At 55.3% G+C, this 21,422-nt stretch overlaps 2 protein-coding genes and 1 long non-coding RNA gene across 24 annotated transcripts in view; 1 reads left to right on the forward strand and 2 right to left on the reverse strand.

Annotated features, from left to right (window-relative positions):
• Positions 1-390: 390 nt before the first annotated feature.
• On the forward strand, positions 391-5,429 carry LOC144616017 (uncharacterized). The gene is made up of 3 exons (XR_013554872.1): positions 391-582; positions 4,528-4,625; positions 5,364-5,429. It is a non-coding gene; the product is annotated as an uncharacterized LOC144616017 (long non-coding RNA).
• Positions 3,803-8,353, reverse strand: NKX6-3 (NK6 homeobox 3). Of its 2 annotated transcripts, XM_078445109.1 has the most exons (3): positions 7,615-8,353; positions 5,506-5,675; positions 3,803-4,151 (listed from the first exon to the last, which is right to left on the reverse strand). In XM_078445109.1, exons 1-3 carry the CDS (start codon positions 7,994-7,996, stop codon positions 3,912-3,914), a joined length of 792 nt encoding a protein of 263 aa, XP_078301235.1. In that variant the 5' UTR covers positions 7,997-8,353; the 3' UTR covers positions 3,803-3,911. The 2 variants fall into 2 exon arrangements, with proteins under 2 accessions (XP_078301235.1, XP_078301234.2); XM_078445108.2 differs by lacking the exon at positions 3,803-4,151 and having other exon boundaries at positions 4,904-5,675.
• A 2,390-nt stretch (positions 8,354-10,743) lies between these two features.
• Positions 10,744-21,422, reverse strand: part of ANK1 (ankyrin 1) — a 218,852-nt gene continuing 208,173 nt past the window's right edge. For 10 of the 21 annotated variants that reach the window (XM_060653458.3, XM_060653456.3, XM_060653457.3 and 7 more), the window contains 4 exons: positions 20,840-20,923; positions 19,695-19,835; positions 19,302-19,435; positions 10,744-13,241 (listed from right to left, as the gene is read on the reverse strand). In XM_060653458.3, coding sequence (XP_060509441.2) covers positions 19,337-19,435; positions 19,695-19,835; positions 20,840-20,923 — 324 coding nt within the window. In that variant the 3' untranslated portion in view covers positions 10,744-13,241; positions 19,302-19,336. The remainder of the gene's footprint in view (positions 13,242-19,301; positions 19,436-19,694; positions 19,836-20,839; positions 20,924-21,422) is intronic. The other 11 variants (XM_060653460.3, XM_060653471.3, XM_060653469.3 and 8 more) reach the window with 5 other exon arrangements.

Consider the following 21,422-nt stretch of genomic DNA (forward strand, 5'->3'; position numbering starts at 1 on the left):
CTCCCTGGAGGCATGAATTTGAGGAGGAAGGAGAGAGCATGAGCAGACTCCTATTTCAGTGCCCAGGCTGTCCTGTGCATTGTACGTGATTTCCTCTAATCATCTCCTCAGCCTTGCAGAGTGGGTTGTCAGCCTCACCTTACAGATGAGGAAACCGGATTTCAAGAGCTTAACTAACTCGGTCACAATGACCTACCTACTGGTTGGTGACATGGGGACTGTCAGCTTCCAAAGCCCTCTTTGGATAATGTAACATGTACTGTTGAGTCACACTCATTAGCTCTGATCTCACAGACCCCCTGCAAGGTCTGCATGATCATTCCTGTCTCACAGATGAGTATACAGAGGCCCAGAGGCTGAGCAACTCACCCCATGACATTGAGTGGTGGAGCCAGCATGTGGGCCCAGATGTAACTGAACACAGTCCCCTATGCTATGCTGCAAGAAAAGAGTCAGGTCAACTGGTGTCCAGCCTCAGCCCCACAGGTGGCCAGAGTATGAAGAGGGGTTACCAGGAGTGGGATTCCAGGGCCCCATCTTGTTTTTAATCACAGTGATCAGGATGTGGCCATTCTCAACCTGGTAAGACACTCTCACCCTGCTACTTGTACCCAGCCCGGCTGAGACATGTCCTGTATGTGTCCTTCTAACTTTGGGGACCACAGGTAGGAGGGCTGTGGCAGAATCTGTGCCTGCCTGTTAGAACCTACTGGGCTGCCCATCAGAGCAGGGCTCTGTGGCTATTGGGAGCATAGGATTTAATTTCTTTCTCCTTGTCTCATCCCTAAAGAGTTTGTGATGTTGATGCAAGAAGCACGAGTTTCTAAAATAACTGGATTTTTGTTTAACTCAGGATGTTCAAGAAATCCCTTTTGTAACTGGGTATCACGTGTCTAGGGCTTAGGATTTCTTTATGATACATGAAGTACCACAGCCTTGAGTTCTCCCCAGCAAGACACATGCGCGGGCATGTGCGCACAAGCGCGCACACACACACACACACATCTGCAGAGGACAAAACTTATTCCAAATTCCCCTCAGGAATCCGGGCCATCCAGCTTGGGCTATTCTCCCATTTCAAAGCAATGGGAGGCAGTACCTCTGCCTGGCTTGGTGCCCATGCTCAGGTGGCCCACGGCAGCAGGAATGAGGTAGGGGAGACGGCTGGAACGATGGAGGCTTTGAGCTAGAAAGTTCCAATGGCAGGCGTCTCAGAACTTCGAGATTGGAGAAGATTTTGATTAGCTCAGCAAATGTCTCCTGGGGCTGCAGGGGCGGGGTGGGGTGGGCGGTAGGGAGGGAACACATTCCCCAGGCTTGACTTAATACTGAACCCAGACAATTTGAATCAGACATGAAAGGATTACAGTGATCGGAGAGCCGTTAGGATTATAATTTGCTTACCAAAAAAAGCAAACCAGCACAATGTTTTGGGTCACTGGCTTCTTCCTCCCCACCTGCTTCATGACTTCGCACCGGGATTAGGTTGGCGGCCACTTCCAGCCTGCAGGCCCTGCACTCTCCTCAAAGTGCTCAGGAAACTGTGCTGTGCCTGGCTCCTGGGGTCCGCGGCAGTTTTCGTTTTGGGGTCTGTGCTGAGTGAATCCTCGGGTCCTCCCAGGGTGCCATCGTGCCTGCCGCAGCCTGGCTGCAGGGCCCCACTCAGGACACATGTGCCAGTGGAGGGCTCCTCAACGCAGCCTGTGGCCAGGAGCACACAGAGATGGTGCTCAGTTCTTAGAAGCTGCCTTGCTTCCTTCCCACCTTATGTCGAGGGACACTGAGCGTGGGCATCATTCTGAACTGAGGGTTAGAGCTTAAAAGCATTATGTTCTTGTCAGTAACGCCCGGTCTCTGGGTCCGTTAGGGTTACTACAAAAGGTTAGAGCCTCAGTTTCCCAGAGGTCCTAGCTGAGGTCTTCCTCCTATTCTCGTTCCCACTCCAAGCTGATTCCACTAACCAGAGTCTCCGGCCCGGGGGGCCAAGGGACTTGGGACTGCAGAGAGGCAGATGACTAGCTACCCGGGCAGTTGTGGGTGTTTGCATGGATCATTAAAGTTGGAAGGGTCCTGAAAGCCCACCTTGTTTTAGTCTCTCACGTTATAGGCTTTGTGAAAAGGCTTTGAAGGGCTGCGCCTGGGGCAGCCTTAGAATCAACTCTCAGGTTGCTTTGTCCCCCTTCTGTGACTTGGCTTAGATCACTTCTGAGCCTCAGTTTCCTCATTCATGTAATGAGGCTACGCTAATGCCTACCTCCTGGGTTTCTTGTGAGGGCAAATGATGTAATCGGGCCTTCGATGTGGGAGAAATTAGTAGGTAGGTGTTCAGTTAATGTCAGTGCTTCTGTTCTCTTCCCCTTGATCTTTTCCTCATGGAACCTAGTTCCTCAAACAGTTCATTTCTCCCCGAGAGGCTATGAATTCCAGGAGGCCAGGAACTCCATTAAAGTCTTGGGTTCCCCCCACCCCCACCCCCGCACTTATGACAGTGCCTGGCATTGACCAATGAGATTCCCAATTGACCGGTGTTGTGCAAGGGAGCAGGCAGCCCTGCCTTCAGGGAGGAGGGCCCCTCACAGCTGGCTTGGCTGGGACTCCGCGGCCGGTTTCACAGAAGCACACGAGCCACGGGGAGGTTTCTGGGACTTTAATTTTTACTCTTTATTTTTTAAAAGCCAGTAAAGATGGGCAAACGCTCGGTCCCTTTTGGGCTGCACTCCTCCCCGCCCGCCTCCCCCAGCCCCTCCCACCTGCCGGCTGCTCAGCATCACCTGGGCTGAAAAACACCACCCCGCTGGACAGTGCCCTCCACTGCGCAGGCTCCAGAGCCTGCCGCGGGGCGGTCTCAGGAAAGGAAGGGCCCGGGGCCGGGGAGAGGTGGGGTGGTCCTGCAGCCCCTCCCTGCAGGGGCCTCTCCCTTCCTGCGTGCTTCTCCCTTCCCTTCCAGTTGGAGAAGCCGGGGGTTCTGAAGTCCCTTCCAGCCCTGCCATCCCTTCCCTCTCCGCGGGTGATCTTGCCCTTGTATCAGCACCGAGGGCAGCCCAAGGGGGCGGCTCTGGGGTGCAGCACCGACCCCTAGGATTCTCTCAACTTTTCTCTGCCTCTTCCTCTCTCTTTCCCAGCCGGGGTGGTGGGGGTGGGGTGGGGGTGGGGTTCTAGTCGCTCCCTCTTCTGGGGGAATCCCCACTGAGGGCAAAGTGGACAAAGGAGACCAGGAGAACCTTTCCTTCCAGGGGTGTGATCCTTGAGTTAGGATGTCAGAGGCGTTTCTTCTTCGCTGGGACCCACTTCCCCTCCCGGAGGTGGATTTCCTCCAGTCCAGGTCCTGTATTTAGTTCTGGCCTCTCAAGTGGGATCCTTCCTGTGCCAAGGTCTGAGGAGGGAATCCGGACGTGCTATCTTTTCTTCTGCAGTCGGCCAGTAGCCCATCTGGACCCAGCACCCTGGTCTCCCAACTCCGAGGGCAGAAGGGAGACCTCTGCCCAGGCCTACTGCCTCCCTGGGGGTGCCCCCCCCCCCCGCCCCGCCCCGCCAGCCGAATCACAGTGGCACGTCTGGGACCCCACAGCCAGTTTCCTGGCTCTGGAGCCAGGTCGCTTCCATCCACCTGTGCGCTCACGAGTTTGAGGGGTTGGCAGGTCAAGGCCTGGGCCCCCAGAGGTGCAGAAAGGCCCAGAGGTGCCAGAGCTCGGGCCGCGTTTGTACCTCCCTCCTCCCTCAGCTAGACCGGCCCCCTTCACCACCACCTCTGCCCCCGGTCCTCCCCCTTCTCTCCCTCCCCCCCCTCCCTCCACGTCGGCGCCGGGGGAGCCCTCGGCCCTGGGACCCCCCCACCCCACCCGCAGGGCAGGGGAGGGGCTGCGGTCGGGCCTCCGCTGAGACGCGGGGGTGGGGGCGGGCGAGGGGGGGCGTCACACGCTGTGCGCGCCCAGGCTGAGCACCGAGAAGGCGGCACGGTGCTTGCGCAGCAGCAGCCGGATCTTCTCGTCGTCCGAGTCGGGGTCCAGCGGCTTGTTGTACTCGTCGTCCTCGTTCTCCGAGGCCGCGCGCTCCCCGCCCGCGCCTGCACCGCCCGGGGCCCGAGGCGTGGAGGACGAGGGCTCCAGCGCGCTCTTCTTCCGCCACTTGGTCCTTCGGTTCTGGAACCACACCTGGGAGGAGAAGGAGCCCGAGCGTCGTGCGCACACAGCACACACAGGGTCCCCCTCCAGGAGGTGACTCCACTCAGCGGCAAGGACATTCGATCCTTATTTTTATAGTATAGTAAAATAAATGGCTCAGTAAAAGAACAGGTTGTAATATTCACACCGTTTTCAGCAGCCCTTTCTGCTAAGCTCTAGCCCTCCCTGCGGTGTATTTTCCTTCTCCTTTGCCACGCGGGGCACTTGGATGGAAGAAGCCGAAATGGCCAGGCATTCAGTAGGTGCTCAAAAGTCATCCCTTCTTCAGTTTCATAGACCCTCACTGAACTTCCTGAATAATTTCTCTCTAATTACAAAAATCACATATTTTCATTGCTTACAATAGTTGAAGAGTGCAAAAAAGTACCTACAGAAGCAGAAAAATGCGCAAGAAGACCACATTTTTCTCTCCACTTCCATTCAACAGACCAGGAGGCTGCAGAAGTAGGTGACTGGAGATGCTAGTGGAACCCAGACCTGGGGCCCAACCTGCCCCTGTACTTCCCTCCTCTACCCTTGAATTCGTCACCATGTCACAGCGTGGAGCAGTTGTGACATATCTCAAAGCTTTCTTTTTGGGGGAGCCCCCACCCAAAGTCTCTCAGGAGAGATCTAACATCAAAGTTGCCCTCTGGGAGCCTGGTGGCAGGAGCCTGTTTACTGACTTCAGACTCTGTGGCACGTATTGTGAGCATGGCCACTGCATCTGGCTTGGAGGCTTCCTACACCAGATATCCCATCTGAGCTTCATTTGGGTGGCCCTGGGAGGAGGCGTTATCTTTATTGGCAAACCAAGGCCAGCTCCTTCTGCTAGCCAATGCAGCAAGACCAAATCCAGCCCTAACATGGCTCAGAGGCTGACTCCTGATCTGGGCCAGAGGCTGCCATCAGGTCTTGAAATTTCTTCTGGTCAATGCAGTACAGAGGAGGGGAAAGCATTAGGTTGGTGCCCCTTGGATCTGGGCTTGATCCCCAACTCTGCACTTAACAGCCAGGTGACCTTGAGCAAGGGGCTCAGCTGAGATAGTTTCTTCATGTGTAAAGTGGGTAAGAAAACCTACATCAAGGGTGCTTTATGGATTAAATGGGGTCCTACACTCAAGGCTCTCATAACAGAGAGCAGTATTGACAGCCTTTTTTTTTTTTTTTTTTTTTGGTGATGGTAATTATCACCATCTCCAGGGTTAGGTGGGCAGGCAGTGCCCAAACAGCAGGAGAGCCAGGAGTTGCTGGGAGAGTGAGGCTGCCTCTCTTCCACTCTGTGGCATCCTGTCCTGGCAGGCTGCTCCCTGCAAGGCAGACACCTTCTCCCGCACAGACTCACCTTGACCTGCGACTCGGTCATCCCCAGTGAGTATGCCAGCCGTGCCCTCTCAGGGCCAGCCAGGTACTTGGTCTGTTCAAAGGTCTTCTCCAGGGCAAAGATCTGATGTCCCGTGAAGGTGGGCCGGGTGTGCTTTTTCTTGTGGATGCTGTCGCTCAGGGGGTCCGGGGCTGGTGGGAGGGAGAAAGTATGTGGTTAGTGGGATGAGCAGGGGTTCCAGCCCTGTCCTGAATCTCCCACTGGGCAAGCTCCTTCGCAGAGAAGCCACTGAGATTGTGGGGGCGTCGTGACACTACTAACCAAGCAGCATTCCTGGCGTTCTGACAATAGTGACTGTGGCCTCTGCTGTGTCTGGATGGATAGGGACCTCCAGAAGGCACCTGCCCCAGTCTATAGCATCTTAGGGGACAGAGGGAGCTTAAAACCTGCCCTGGTCTCATTCCTTGCTGTGTAATGTTTTCACTACTCAATAGGACTTTCTTCCCAGTCTCAGCGACACCAGGAAAGAGACCAGGCACCTTCCACCAACAATCGGGGCCCCAGGGGGTCTGGGAATTCCTCACTCCCTAATTCCCTGCTCTGGAGATCCCATTTTCTAGGTTTCTGAGAAAACCAAAGCCTTAAGCCCCAAGTTACTGCTCTCCCTTGTCATCAGGCCTAGAAGTCATGTGGCCTCAACCACACCTGAAGAGTTTGTAAGGAGGCTCAAGCCCCTGACCCCACCCAGCTAGGGCAGCTGTTCAGGCAGGAGCTGGGCTGGAGGGCTTCGGGGCTCAGGGGAAGCAGAAGGCCCACCTGTCGGGCCTTGTTCAGTGCAGCCCGACAGCCCATGTCACGTCTCCTCATGTTACAGGTGGGGAAACTGAGGCACCAAAAGGGGAAGAGACTTCCCAAGAGACCATCATCTGCAGTTCTCTCTCTGTGTTAATTCAACCACTGACTCAGATATTTTCCTGTGTGTGGCTATGCACTTGGGATTGAAGAGTAGGGATGTGGAGAGACAGTGTGTGGTGGGGGGAGGGGACGATGGAGGTGTGAGGGACGGAGGCCTAAAGTATCCCCGAAACCACTTCCAAGAGATGAGGTCTTCGCCCGCATGGAGCTCTCCATGTTTCAGGTTGAGTCAGAGGTGGGCGGTCAGGCAGTGTGACCGCCTGGAGAGGCATAGCAGATGGGGAGGCCGGTGCCCTTTGGTGGGGAGGGGGGTTCCTTGGTGGGCCCCAAGCTTCTACTGCAGTGGGGCAGCCCCGGCGTTAGAGAGAAGTGCAGGTTCCCTCCGCCTCTGCCCCTGCCTGATCCTGGCTGGGCCTCCGTGGCCCAAAGATGGCTCCTTCAGCCACCGTCACCCTCCCTGCCTCCCAGGTGAGCCTCACCTGCCTGTGCACGACCTGCCACCCCCTCCTGGCCCTGACTGGCATCACGGGGGCCCTGCACCAGTCCTCTGAAAACAGGTCTGCGGAAGGCAGGGCAAGGAGACCCCCCCACAACAACTAGAGCCAAGTCTGGCTTGACTCAGCGCCTGATCCTGGAGTCTGGGCTGTTCTCGCTGCTCCTGTTGACATAAGCCCTGCGGAGGACGGTGGGAAGCCGGCCCCCTTGAACACAGGCAAGACCAAGATGGGGTCAGAGTGCAGCCTGTGTCCCTGAATGGTGTCAGGGCATGCGTGGGCTCTCTGGGAAGGTGATGCTGCAGCAGCTTCTCACTGGGGACTGCACTTGCTTGCTTTGGATGAAGAAGTGACATGGGCTCCCAGTGGGAGAAGGAAGGTGAGCTACCAGCCGGACCCTGCACAGGGCAAATGTAGGCTATCTGGCCTTCTCCAGACCTGGAGACCCCCGGGTTCCCTAGGAGGGCGGCTGAGACAGCAGCTGGTAAGGGTGGGGGTGAGGGGTGTGGCACCTGCCGGGAGGGGGTGGGCCAGGGAGGGGACAAGTCATTCCTGCACTGAGGTGGGACGTGGATCCAGGTGTCTGACGGCTGAGGAGAGGTGGACAGCAGGTATGGACCACCCCGTGAGTGTTCCCTGCCCACACCTCCTCCTGCCCTGATCCTGCGGTGCCCACCGCCTGCCTGCCCGGGGTGGGGGTGGAGCCTTGCCCTGTACTCACTGTTGCCGCACTGCCGCCCGCCTCGCCAGTCCTGGCCCGTGTCCGCCCAGCAGTTCCGGGTCCGGGTGGGGTACTCACTGCCAGCTTTGGGAAAATTCCCCACCTGGGGTCCATAGTAGACCCCCTGGGAGCCAAGTCCACCAAAGCCTGCCACGTGAGGGTAGCTGGAGAGGAGGCCGCTGTTCGGCGTGGCCACAGGTCTGCTCAGGATGTCTGTGATCCCATGGGGGGTCCCGGCGGCCAGCTGGGGGCCCAGCCCCGGAGGGCTGAGCTTGTAGAAGGAGTTCTGCACCGAGTACTGGCACACGGGGGCCTTCATCTCCGAGAACTGGGCCAATGGCGTGTTGTTCAGCAGGAATGTGCCCTGCAGGTTGGACTCCATGATCTTCGGGTTGGGGTGAGGGGAGGTGAGAAGCCCAAATCCAGGCCCCTAAAGCCAGAGACCCCAAGCTCTGACCCAGAAGCCCATGGCAGGTTTGAAAGGTCAAAAGCGGCCGAGCCCCAGATTGCCCTCCCACCTAAGATATCCGGCCCAGCCCTGGCCTGGGGACCTGGCACCTGCGTCAGCTCCTCGGAAGTCAGGTGCTCCTGAGGCAGGTGAGAGGCCTCACCAGCACCCCTTCCCTCTCTGTCTGTCTGTCCTGGAGAAAGGCGGCTCCCCACGCCTCAGCTCAGACCCCTTCTCTGCCTCTGAGTCTGGGGACCCTCCATGAGAAGTTTTAAGTTCAGAGAAGCAACATTTCCCTGATAAAGATATGGCCCATTAGAATACAGACCGGAGACTGGCTGAGCTATGAGAGGCGCGGCGCCATTGGTCGAAACCCACACGGGCCTCACATTGGCTTTTCCAAGACAAATTGCACTTTGAAAGATTGACTGTAAAATCAGCCAGGGTGTGTGTGTGTGTGTGTGTGTGTGAGAGAGAGAGAGAGAGAGAGAGAGAGAGAGAGAGATTGAGAGAGAGAATGAGCTCTGGAAGCTCTGTTCATTCTCAGAGGGTCTTTCTGCTCCTGATCCCCCAAGTCAGCTCCTGGTCCCCCAAGTCCAGCTTCTAGGAAAAAGTGGCTGTGGGGGGCCTGGGGCTCCTGAGGCAGCTGGAAATCCCAGTTCCAGCAGCTGCTCCCCTGAGGGTGAGGAGGCCAGGCTCAGGGGTCGCTGTCCTGGGGTACACGAGCCCCTTTACATGCAGATGCCCAAGCCACTGCGGAGTGTGGAGTCTGAGTGTGGATGCTTCTCTTCCCTCCTCCGAGCTGGAACGGGTAAGTGGGGAGGCTGGGCTTTGGGGTGGTGGGGGGTGGGGGTGTGAAGTTCTGTGGCCCGCCTGAGAGCCTGGCAGTGGGGGTCTGCCAGGCAGATTGGGGCAGGCGGTGGGAGTGGAGCAGCACTGCATGTGTATTCTCTTCCCACCTCTGCCTCCGAGCAGCCTTCCCTGATTCCCTCTGTCATCCCATCTTCCTCCTCCAAGGAATCACCTGTGCATCTGCTGGAGCTATGGCCATGTTCTGTCTGGCTTGGCACCTGGGTTGGAAAACTTTGGTGGCTGAGATGGCTGTTGATTCAGTGGCGGGTCTCCGTTGCAGGCACTTTGTTAGTGCTCAGTCACTATTGGATGGATGGGACTAGGCTGAGTTGCAGAGCACCCATATGTCTTTTATTCTAATGAATTTTTATAATACACAAGGCTCTACTGGGGGCTACCATCCATTGTACAAACAGGGAAACCAAGGTAAATACCCAGTTGTTTCTGTATGGGGCAGCATCCTTTCTTGTGGTCCTTGTGGTGGTTGTTGTTTTGTTTTTTGTTTGTTTTTAGTAGAAACTAACATGCCACTGGTCTGAACATTTAAAATGACAGGAAAATAGTGATTGCCAGATAGATTAGATAGACTTCTGTCCCTTCTCTGCCTGGCAGTTCCAAATCCTTTCCTGATCAGGCCGTGGGCTCCTTGGTTCTCTCACCACCCCCTGGTCCCACTTTGGCAGGTGGGACCTGCCTACGAGGGTCTTTTCCTGGACCCAGAACTCCGGGTGGTGGTGTTCTTCTCTCACACAGAGCCACACTCTCCCTGAGCTGCTGTTATCTGCTCCGGTAGAACTGGCTGCTCTGGGCCATGTTCTCTGTAGTGTAAATGATGTAGGTTAATGCGAGAAAGATCTCACACAGGCTATGGAGGTTATTTCTCTGGAAGTTTAGACTAAAAACAAGAAACAAGGTTCTTATTCATCTGAGTTGGCTGTGTTACCAAGCTGCCTGGAGTTCAAGGAAACTTTAATTCCCATTCCCAGCGTTGCTGCCTGGCCCCACCCAGACAACTGTGATCCTGAAAATGTGATTTTGAAAACCCTCTGGATGATGCGGTGGCACAGTCGGCTGGTCCCTTGGCCTGGGTGGCTTTTCTGATACTGAGAGAGAAGCTACAGATTCAGAGCGAGGGCTGGCAGTGCTCCTAGGACCCTGTGACCGTGACTTGGTCACCCCCTAATGATGGGAACGTATGAGGAAGAAAAGCTACAGCAAACGATTTGATCCTTATTTACTGCCAAGCTTGCCAAAGGCTTCGTGTTTGGGAATCCCAGGATGACAAAATGAAGAGACTTTAGCAATTTTTTTAATCCATTCCCCCATTTGACAGATGAGAAAACTGAGGCCAGCTTGGTGACCAGCCTTGCTTGAAGTGTTAGGAACTAGTTAGGAACAGGACGATTTTCTTAAAAGCTCTTGAACTTTGGTGGCATTGAGTGCAGGGGCCAGATCCCTTCACAGGGGGGTCCTGGGGGAGTCCCCCTTAGTGCATGCCAGCTGTGGGGTCAGCCATGCACCCTGGGAGTTTGTGGTACCCGCCTCCATCTACCTTGGACTTGCCCCCATCTCAGGGTAATGCTTAGGAGACAGAATTCTGTTCTTTCAGCCCCAGGGGTTTGAAGCCTCTGGGCTTCTCCCAGAGTGGGCAGTTCTGATGGAGGAGCTGCCCAGGTATCCGGGGAGTGGGCACCTCCCCGAGATGCAGGTCTCTCTGATGACTGATCCCACCCCCAGACTCCTTCGGGGCCCCAACCCAGGCTTCACTCCTGTCCCAGCACCTCAAATTCCCCCAGGACGAGCCGGGAAGGAGAAATAGAGCCCTGTGCCATGAGTCAATTTCTTTATTAATTTTGACATTTGTTCAGCTGGTGTAGGGAGAATGGTCTATACATCAGAGTGGGGGGGGGGGGTTCTCTCCCCATAACAGAGCATTTGGGAGGGAGTCAAGAAAAGAGTCATTTTCATAACAATTAAAAAAATCAAGGTAATTCCAAAACTTCTAAAAAGCGTCTAATGTGCAGACTGCAGCATTCTCTAGGCATCGTGTGGAGACCCCAAACTCCTCCCCTAACAGCTCCTACTAGCAACTGGAGCGCGCAGCCATGCCGCCGAGGGCCTGGGGCCGGCGGGCCAAGCAGCCATGCCAGACGCAGCGGAAGGTGCCAAAGCATAGCCTGGAGCCGCGGGGCCCACGCTGGGCTCTACGAGGGGCCACGGGGGGCGGGGGACGGGGACGGCGGCCTGCGGGGGACGGCGCGGGATCGAGGACTGGAGGCGAGCCCTGCGCCTGTCTTCCCGGGGCGGGCGGGCGCCCGGCCGACGAGGAGAAGCGCCGCGCTCCTGCGCCCCGCCGCGGGGTCGAAGGCGTGGGGCGCCGGGGCCGCGCCTCCCGGGACACAGCCCTCGGCGCACGCTTGGCGCCCCCTGCGCCCGGGCCGCCCCTCCGAAAGCAAAACGCAAGCCGCCCGGTCCAAGCGGAGCGCCTCGGCCGGCCCCGGGCGCGTGGGGCCTGCGGCCTCCGCCGGGAGACCTGTGCGCTGGTGACAGGCACCAGGGCCGTGGGGGCTCGGTCGTGAGGGAGCTTCTGTGCTACTTAGAAGGTTTGATGTGTCTGAGGACACCTCAGAGGAGAGGCAGGGAGGAAGGTGACAGGACGTCCACAAACAAAGGCTCTTGTGAGCGAGAAGAGCCTGCCAGTCTCTCTCCGGGCCCTAGAGGGCGCCCGCCGCGCAGGGCGGGGCGGATTGTGCTGATTCGGGCCTCGCTCTGCCAGAGGCTCTAGTGTATCTTTAAGGCTCTTCCCTGGTGGCACCGAGGCGAGGAACAGCCAGCTGTCTGCTTCCTTCCTGCTCTGACCGAGGGCCTGGCCTAGGAGGAGCTCCGTCCTAGCCCGGGGCCTCCAGGTGGCCAGCTGCTCTCTCCTCCTCCGGCTCTCCTCCCCCTGGGCCCGTGGTCAGGAGTGGGCCCCTCGCCCACCTCTCCGAGTGGGGCAGAGGGGCTTGGTCAGAGTGGGGGCACTGAGGCTGTCCGGCCTAGGCCCCCCATCCTGTGGGCTGCCTAGACTTAGAGCACCAAGTTGGCTCTGGGAGACCTTGGGGGTGGTGGCTGACTTCTAAGAACTGGCAGATACATTCAACTAGCCCTACTCCCTTCCTCTTTCACTGAAAGACAGGCTGTAGCTCCTTCTCCTGCAGCCTGGAGAAGTCCTCAGGAGCTGAGCTGTTAGTGCTTTGTACATACTGCTAAAGTGTTTCTATTGGTTTGCATAGTATTTATTGTTTTTCATATACACAAGGCTGATTACTGTACAGTTTACACTTTGAACACAGACTATGATATAAGTGCTTGAAGATATAGAAAACCTCCTCTCTATTGAACATGCTGGTGCAATCCTGGGACAGCCACCGGCCCGCCCCCAGCTGAGAGAGAAGACCCTTGCAGATGGGGCACTGGCTCCCTTTGAGCCCTACAGCTAAGCCTGGGGGTCCTCGCCTCTGATTCTTAAGTCCCTAACACAAGGAACCCTGAATGCACTCTAAAAGTAATGATTTTCCATTGGAAGATGATTAATACTGAGACTGGCAGAGAGAGAGAGAGAGAGAGAGACAACATAAAAAAAATTCCAGTTTATCCACAGGAGAGTCTATACAGCTTCGGACGTCACAGTAAAATCTGTGTGTACACTGAGGAGAGGGAAGAGGTGCTTGTGTGTGTGTGTGCGTGTGCCTATGTGTGTGTCCTGAATGTCATATAGAGCTTTCTGGGAGGAGCGGCCCCCTGGGGAGGCGGAGGGGACATCACAAATGGAATGGAGGTGTGTGGCGGTGGGGAAGGCTGGCAGGTGGGGACATGGGATTAAGGTGCCAAACTGATTTTGTGCCTTGTTTTTTCTTTCCAGGAAGCCCACATGGATTTCCTACAGATAAGGTTGAAAAAAAAAGTACCCTGTAACAAGTCAAAATTAAAATGATTTAAAAAAATATATCATCCCCAGCCACAAAAGAGCCCTTGTTCACTTTTGCGTTCATGTGCTCTCTCGAGCTCGTTTTCTATCACTCTCTCTCTCTCCCCCCCCTTCTTGAGGCATTTGTCCTGATTCCCAACAGAGATCCATCGTTGCTAGAGGCAGGATTGAGGACTGTAGGTCATGCGTCTACAGTCGGCCGTTCATGCGAATAGGAGACTAAAGGAAGTCCCTTACAGAGATCATGCCGTTAGCCTAGAGGAACAGTGCGCCACTCCTGCAGCCCTCTGCTCCAGCTCTCCTCCTGTGTGCATGGCAGAGTGTGTGTGAAGTTCAAGGGTTGGGTGTCGAGGTGTGATCCTGAGGGACACAAAGAGAGAAAGAGTTACTTAGAATGTAAAGATGCAGCTCCCAGCAAAACCCCCAAATGCTGAATATTGTGCTGGCTGCTTAGGCAGGGTCAGATTCAGGAGAAGCGGCCAGCCGCCCCCAGCAAGGCAATGCGGTGAAAGGCGTTGAGCTCAGAGCCCCTGACCTTCCTGAAATACCAGCCTGCCTACTCCCACTCCCCAGCCCAGAGGCTGCCTCTTAGGCGTGGTTGCCCAAGCCTGCCCTGGTCCCCTGCCAAGTGGGCGAGCTCCCCAGAAAGCCCTCCTGTGTGTGTGCTCTGTGCCTCGGAGAGGAGGCAGAAGGCTCCCATGCCCACAGTCGCCTGGGGAGAAATCCCCATGAGTAGATCCTTGTCCCTAGGAAAGGGGCCAAATTCATAAGCCAGGGCTTCTGCTAAAGAGGGTAGCGAGCCGTGCCCTCCATATTTTCAGTTCAGTTCAGCCAACACGCATTGATGTCTGTAAGTGCCAGTCCTGGGGACCCAGAGATGGAGCAGACATGAGCCTCAGGAGCTCACGGCCCCAAGGGATGACAGTCTACAAGCTTTCACTGTCAAGTGCCTCTGGCTCCACTCCCCATGCCCCTCGGATGGACCAGCTCTGCAGCGGCAAAAGAGATCTTTGAAAAAACAGGTGCGTTCTCCCTAGGATATCATGTATCTTAGGCTGGTGGACAGCAGCTCTGCCTGCAGAGTGAAGTCCCAATTCTGCAGCCCGGGATTCACAAGGAGACACCACTCCTGCCACCCCATGGCGCCTCCTCTTCCAACCTGGGGTGAGAACTCTGTGTTTCCAAGACTGGCCACTCAGGATTCTGTCTGCGGGACCTTGGGATGGATGGCGAAAAGGAGCACACATAAATAAGGCGGAGCTGACCATCTCCTGGGCAGGGTAGGAAGTGACAGAGAAAGGCAGAAACTCATTCTGCGGCAGAGCTGTCCCCAGACAGGGAGCTGCCCTGGACGCTACAGGTGATGTGGTTAGGGAGGAAGCTGGAGGCGGTCAAGGTGAACTCAACCCTGAGTGGTTCTCCAGAGATGGGAGGGTGGTGCTAGGTTCCATGCCAGAGGCTGCTACAAAGCAGAACAGCAGGCCTTCTAACGCTGTGGCTCAAAAGCACTGTCACCCTGGAGGGCAAGACTCTTCCATCACTGCCTGGGCTTCCCTGTCGGCCAAGCTGGTCTCCTCGGAGCCCTCCAAACCTACAGTGCCCTGCAGCTTCCTGCCTAGTTCGAGGCTCATGGATGCCATCCAGTTCCCTCTCTGCTGAAGCTCTGCTCACTGCCTTCAAGACCTCTCCTCCAGGGAGCCTCCCTGATAACTCCAGCACCTTCTCATTTCTCTCCCCTCAGCTCTGGAAGCTCCCCACTGCCTCTGCTACCTTTTATTCAGAGAGATCACAGGGTGTAGTGGTTAAGAGCAGGAACTTTGAAGCCAGCCAGGTTGCCTGAGTTCATATCCTGTCTCTGCCAATTTCCTTGGTCATGTTACTTGCACTCTCTGTGACTCAGTTTCCTCTGCTATAAAATGAGGGCAATAATAGAATGTACCTCATTAGATTGTGGTGATGTTTCAAAGAGCTACAAAATGCTTGGGACAGTGTATGTGGATGTCAACCCTGACTAGGCTCTCTGGAAATGCCGCTGTCTTCGTGCTCTTTCCTGGGTCACAACTGCAGCATCTCCCTGGCTGGGGTAGAAACACTCTGAGGATAAAGGCCAGGCCATACCCTTCCCAGTGGTTTGTCCCCTAGCATCACCCCAGTGCTAAGCACGCCTCAAACAAGAGACATCTTAAAGTCTTGAGCCTAGGGAAAACAGCTTACTACTTCCACTTTTCTGCCCAGACACAGAGCAGAGGAGACAGGTGAGGCCTTAGAGATGATTCTATGGCAAATGCTCATCTAGTCTTTGGGTAAACTGAGACTCCGGGAGGAGCAGTGAGGGGGCAAGCGGGAGTACCCAGTGGTGGCAGGCGGTAGGACTGGAAGGCAAGTCTCCTGGCTGTGCCCTGGACCTCCCACTGCCCTGCACCTCTTGTTCCAGGGGTGCCCGAGGGAAAGGTCTCACCTTCTAGAGCGCAGAAAACCCCCGCCCACTCCCAGTGACAGTGCTGTTCAGTGCCTGTCCCAGTCCATCTGCCCCCACCCTACCCAGTGTCTGTGGCCCTCCCCTCCAGCTTCCCCAGCCCCAGACTCATACCCCTGCAATGGCTAGGGAGTAGGGTGGACTGTAACTTAAAACAGCAAAATGAAACATGACCCTTTGCCTTCCTGCCCCTTTGGCCATTGAGATTGCTAATTGCTTAACTTTTAAACTTCCTAAAACACTCCACTGTCAAAACTAACACAAGTTCTTGCAACCACAGTGTCTGAATGGAAAGCGTCTCTTAAAAAAAAAGACAAGAGGGGAGCCTGGGTGGCTCAGCCCGTGAAGCATCCAACTCTTGATTTCCACTCTGGTCATGATCTGTTTGTGGGTTCGAGCCCTGCATCGGGCTCTGTGCTGACAGTGCAGAGCCTGCCTGGGATTCTCTCTCTCTCCCTTTCTCTCTGCCCCTCCCCTGCTGACTCTCTCAAAATGAATAAACTTAAAAAAAAAAAAAAAAAAGGAAAACAAGAAAAAGCAGCAGCGTGTGCCACAGCTTCCTGAGAGTCCCAGAAGCCAGAGCCACACAGACACAGAGGAATGCCAAGCCCCGGTGCCTGCCCAGGATGCGGGCAGCCCAGAGTGCTTACGGGCTGCCCCCGCACAGCCTTCCAGCCACCCATGCCACACTGTTGCTCTTGCACAACTGACACCCAATTCTTGGACCTACATACTTGGGCACAAAGCAAAACCCACTAGCTGCTACTGTCACGCACAGTCAGGCCTTAACTCCACAGCAGTTCTGTGGCTTCTTACCCACCTCCAGGAAGCAGCCCCCTCCACCTGCCAGGCCTTAGATACAGAATCCTTCTCAAGATGGGAGTGACTGGGGGGAATCAGACGGGTAAGGGGGGGTTGATTCAGGTCTCACCTGGAATGGGGGTGTTCTGCTATCTTTGAACAAACCATAAACCATCATTCCTTTCGGCCCATTTTTCAATATCATACCTACAACTGTGCTGCATCACCTCTAGGAGATTTGGAAGGAAAACCAAAACTGGTCAGATCTCATTCTTCCATACACATAAAAATTACTTGAGAAGTTTGACGCAGAATCCTGAGTTCCAGGATTTTAATTCAGTAGGTCAGGGGCAGGACTGGGAATGCACGTTTTAACCTGCCTCTCAGATGATGGTGACGCAGGATGTCGGTGACACTTTGAGACACGGTTGGGTGTACATTTGACAATGTATATGGCCTTTCACAAACATGAAAGGCCCCCTCCATCATGGTCACCATCCTACGAGAGAAGAGTGGCAGCACTACTATGCTGTGGCTAAGGAAGCCAAGGTGTGGCGAGACTGGCTGACCTGTTACGTCATGCTACGGTCCCGTCTGCGCTGACTGAGCGCAGGTGTCCTTCACCCTTCACGAAAGCCTGCCCAGTTGCCATGACTATTTCTAAACCTTTCTACTAAGGTGAAAGGGACTATGTGCAATCTCCCTCATGGGGGTGGAGGCTCAGGACAGTCAAATGACTAATGCAAGGCATCGGACCTGGAGAAACAGGATGAGTCAGGCCGTGAATCTAGACTCCTAAGTCCCAGCTTTCACTCTCTCTGAAACAAAGAGTCAGTTCTTGCCATTTGCAGTGGTCATGTTCCAGAAAGTTGCCAATACTGATCCACCGCTCTCAAGGAAAATGCCTAGTTAGGTTCCTGTGAACCTCTAGTGGCCACATCTTTGTTAGAAAATGAATACGTAACCTTGATTTATGCTTCTGTATAGGCACCTTATTTAATACATATTGTTGATTCCTTAACGTTGAACTCACCACCAAAACAGTGCTCTAACTCACGGCCAGTGAATCCTATCTAACGTACGTCTTTGTCCCTGTAGGGCACATCACAGCCTTCTTGCTCTTAGGAAGACCATTTTAAACAGCAAAATCAACAACAAGCACAAAAATGCAAAAAACATGGCACTCAACAACAGCCTGCAAAAAGGACACCCGTTCATAGCATGAGAGCTCCATTAGGGGGGCAGACTGGCGTCTTGTTCGCCCTCAGCTGGGAACGTGCACCAGGGCGACTCCAATTTCTTGCCATGGTGTGTGTGTCTGTGAGCGACCGTGAAAGCACCGTGAGTGTGGTTTTGGGGGTTGCCATAAATATTCGCCAGTAGGCAAATTTGCCAGTGTGGAATCCACGAGTCCCAAGGGCTGACGGTACATGCATGTGAGTGGGTGGCAGTAAGTACTGAGGGTCAGCAGACCGTCTGCCCTTCAACGTCTGCTCTGCACCCCTAGTCTTGCTGGGGCCGGGTGGGGGGGCACTGCAGGCCACTTGGGACCTGGGCAGGAGCCTGACTCCACACCGGCTCCCTCCCCACTGTCCCCACCCAAACTTCCCTCGCCCGTTCTTAGCAGAGGCCCCGGCACTGTGCTGGAGCCAGGCTGCCCGGGTCTCCTGACACCCACGTGCAGTGGTACAGAACCGTATCTCCTTTGGGAGTTTCAGCCACCCTTGCAGATCATGTACAGAAAATTAAAATGAAGAAATCTTAGGCTCCTCCCCTCCCCCTAAAAACCGGAGCCAAACAGAAGCTGAAAGGTAAGGCCACTGCTGCCGCCACTACCATAGAGAAAACAAGGCGCAAGAGGACACTTTTCCTTCCACTCTCCGCTCCTTCAAATTATTTGTACTTTTGTATCCTTTCCGGGGCTCATCACGGCTAATCCACTAAGCCAGCAGCCTGGTGGGACCCCCTCGGCAGTGCCAGGGTTAACACTGTGACCTCCTTAAGCTGCTGAGGAGTCAGGTCTAATTTTATCCTATAACTGGATCTGTAGTCCTCTTTTTTTGCCCAAGTGCTGAGGTGTGTTGGGAAGCCCAGAGCCAGCACTTCTGGCAGCTTGGGAGGCAGTGGCCCTGCTTTTTGCTGAATGCAGAAAGCCAGAGCCTGCTTTCCTCTTGGCCCAGAGCCACCACACCCTGGGGGTTGAAATGGCAAGAGGCTGGTTAGTGCTGTGCTGGGGCCAGAACGCTTCCTTGCTTCCTGCCGACTCCCACCCCGATGCATCCTGTACTGAGCTGCCCCGAGCTGGGCACAGCAAACGGCCTCGGGGCAGCTCAGTACAGGATCCCTCAGGGAGGACGGAGGTCAGAGCTGGCCACTGAAGCCCCCAGCACCGCACGGGCCCACTGGAGAGCCTTCGCTGCAGCGTCTTCACGGCCCTCCCTCATTGCAAATCACCGCACACCCCTGCTCCTCGGCCACACATGCTCACGCACGCCATGCACCCATCCCTGACAACCCTCCTAACTGGCTGGGAGATCACCATCCACCCCCCGGGCCTGTTTGCTTCACCCTTTCCTAGAAAGCAACAGAGCGACGTGTCTCAAGAAACATCACAGAGAACTGGTGCCTTGGGTTCACAGGATTTTTGACGGGTTCCAGGTTCAAGAGTCAGTGTTGTTCTAGGTCTATCACTGCTGGAGCTCTTCCTGCAGACTTGCGTTGAAATGGCATAGCCTAGGCAGACTCTGCTGTGCTCCCCGAGACCTGTCCCCCCTCCTCCAGATCCCCATAGCTTGGCTTTCAGGATAATATCAGCTACTGAGATTTACTGAGTGCTTTCACTCATCAAGGCATTTTTTCAAATCTGTATTTTTTGCACCCCCAGAGAGGTAATCAGCAGATGGTATTGTTTGCTGTTTTCTTGAGGAGGACAGGGATTCAGAGACACAGTTAGTAGGTTGGGAAATGAGAATCTGTGTCTCGAGGCCACAGCACCACTGTTCCTCCTGCATCATGCTGGGGGTGGCGGAGGGGTGAGCTCCCCTGCTGAAGGGGGAGACATGAGCAAGTGAGCAGCCATTCTCAGGACCAGCCACTCCACGAGGACCAGGCCATGCAGAAAGGATGCAGAAAGACAGTGTTACCTCCAAAGAGGCCATTTGAGGGGAGGGGCTAGAGATCACTGCTTGCCCCTTTTCAGGCTGGCCCGCTTCACTATCTGAGCCCCCTTCCTGCTCTCTATCAGGTCCGGCTGCAGGCTACTCCCTCTCAGCTCCACCTGGAGACAGCAGCAGAGACAGAACGCAGGACAGATCACACAGAGAGACAGGCAGAAAGTAGGCATGAGAACGACAGCACTTCCGGCAGCCGTGGAAACCCTGCCTGCCATGGAGGACAGAGGCACAGGGGAGACCAGAGGAGGTGAGCATGGTGCAGACTGGAGCCCAGACAGGGCGGGTGCACAGGTGAGCAGTTGGGAGAGGTGACAGGCGCTCAGAAGGGCGAGAGCCTCCGGGAGGCTGCAGCCGCCGCAGTACCTTGGCATGTGTCATAAAGTAATCAATATCAGCTTCCATCTCACTAGGGTCCTCCAGGGGCCCCTCAGCAATCACCTCCTCATGCTCCTGGGTGTCATCAGCACCAGATGAGTCTATCTGCCGAACAACTTTGCGAATGATCTGGAAGAGAGAGGGAAGGGAGAAAAGGCCCGTGAAGCCATTGAAACAGAGGATGAGAAGAGCAGGTCCCCGGGAGTGAGATCTGGGGGACAGGCAGCCTTTGTCCTTTGTCCTAAGGTGCCCTGCCATGAGTGGCCAAGAATGGGGACTGGTCTGTGACCACCACCCCCACCCCCATCACTGTGTGGAAAACAGGCTCTGGGCAGCCTCAGAGGGGCTAGAATTTGCAAATGGGTCTTAGCCGATTTCATTAATGATCAGTTTGCCTCTTCATATTGTTGGAAGTCACGCTGTCTTCCGTGCATTGTGAGCTCCTGAGGGCAAAGTGTATTTCCTTTTCATCCATGGTATTCCATGCAATTATGTTCCCTTATTCAGTCACCTGAATATTCCAACACTGTTTCCTCTGCACCTCCCATGTACTGGGACTGATGAAAACAAAATAAGACACAGTTCCTGTCTGCCTGAAGCACACTTTGTAAGAGTGGCCACCTGAGTGGTCTTGCTTCAATAGCGGGAGCAGCACCACAGTGGAAACCCATACAAGGTCTTCCCTTTGCTCCTCCTCTCCCTTCTGCCCATGCCTATTACGGTGCCCAAAACCTGACAGGCAAAATCAGGTCTACTGAACTAAAATCTGCTACCCATTCAATGCACCTCCACAGCCCTTTTGGTTTCGCAGGCCCATGGTAGTTCGGGGCCACCACCTTTCTGTCTTACAGCTGTTTTCAGGGCTAGACGTTGCTGGACTAGGTTTGGGCTGTTCCATGGAGCCTGGTCCTTCTGGAACAAAGTAGCAGGAGCTGAATTCAGGCTGAATCAGTAAAGTACCTTTGAGGAATGTCATGCCGGACCTCAGAAGACCAGAGCTCCCGGCACCTGAACCTGTCTCTTTGGAGCCATGTTTACCCTCTGTTAGGGCAGCAGCGAGAAGCTGGGAGGTGAGTCTAGCACCATCTAGACCCCCTGTGTCTCTCCAGCTCAGGAGGACTCTGTGCACCCACCTTCTTGGTGACAATGTTGCCCTGCTCATCTGTGAACTGTTCCTCTGTCACCTGCTCCCCTGGAATACTCTGAAACTCATTCCCCTAGGATTGGAGAAAAGGAGAAAATTCAGTATTCGTAAGCGGGTAGTCTGGGAAAGAGGTGGCGGATGAAGAAAAGAGTGGGAGCCAGCAGCCACAGGCGGACAAATCCCCACTGCAGCAGGAAACTCCAGCTTAGCAAGTGGTGGCACACAAACCGAGAGCTCCAAGCGCGAGCAGTGCCCCTGGGGGCCGTGGGGCCCGAAGATGGGATGGAGCCCCAAGCTTGCAAGATTGATACCCTCAACAGGGAGCAGGCAAAACCAGGCTGGTTACATAAGTTTTACAGAGGAGGCCCTGAGGCAGGAAGCGAGGCACCTAATTTCGATTTTGACAGCACTTTCCGGTGTAGAAAGCCCTTCCACAGACACTGAGGCCGGGAGTGTGGCCTCCCAAGTCCCGGAGCTGAGCCTCCAGTGCAACCGCGGCGCAGTGGGCTGTGCAGAATCCACACCCAGACCCGCTCCTGCGGCAGCGCCCAGCCCCTGACGTGGGGTCCCGC

The sequence above is a fragment of the Panthera onca genome, chromosome B1 (genome assembly GCF_046562875.1).
Source record: "Panthera onca isolate mPanOnc1 chromosome B1, mPanOnc1 haplotype 2, whole genome shotgun sequence".
Classification (NCBI taxonomy): Eukaryota; Metazoa; Chordata; class Mammalia; order Carnivora; family Felidae; genus Panthera; species Panthera onca.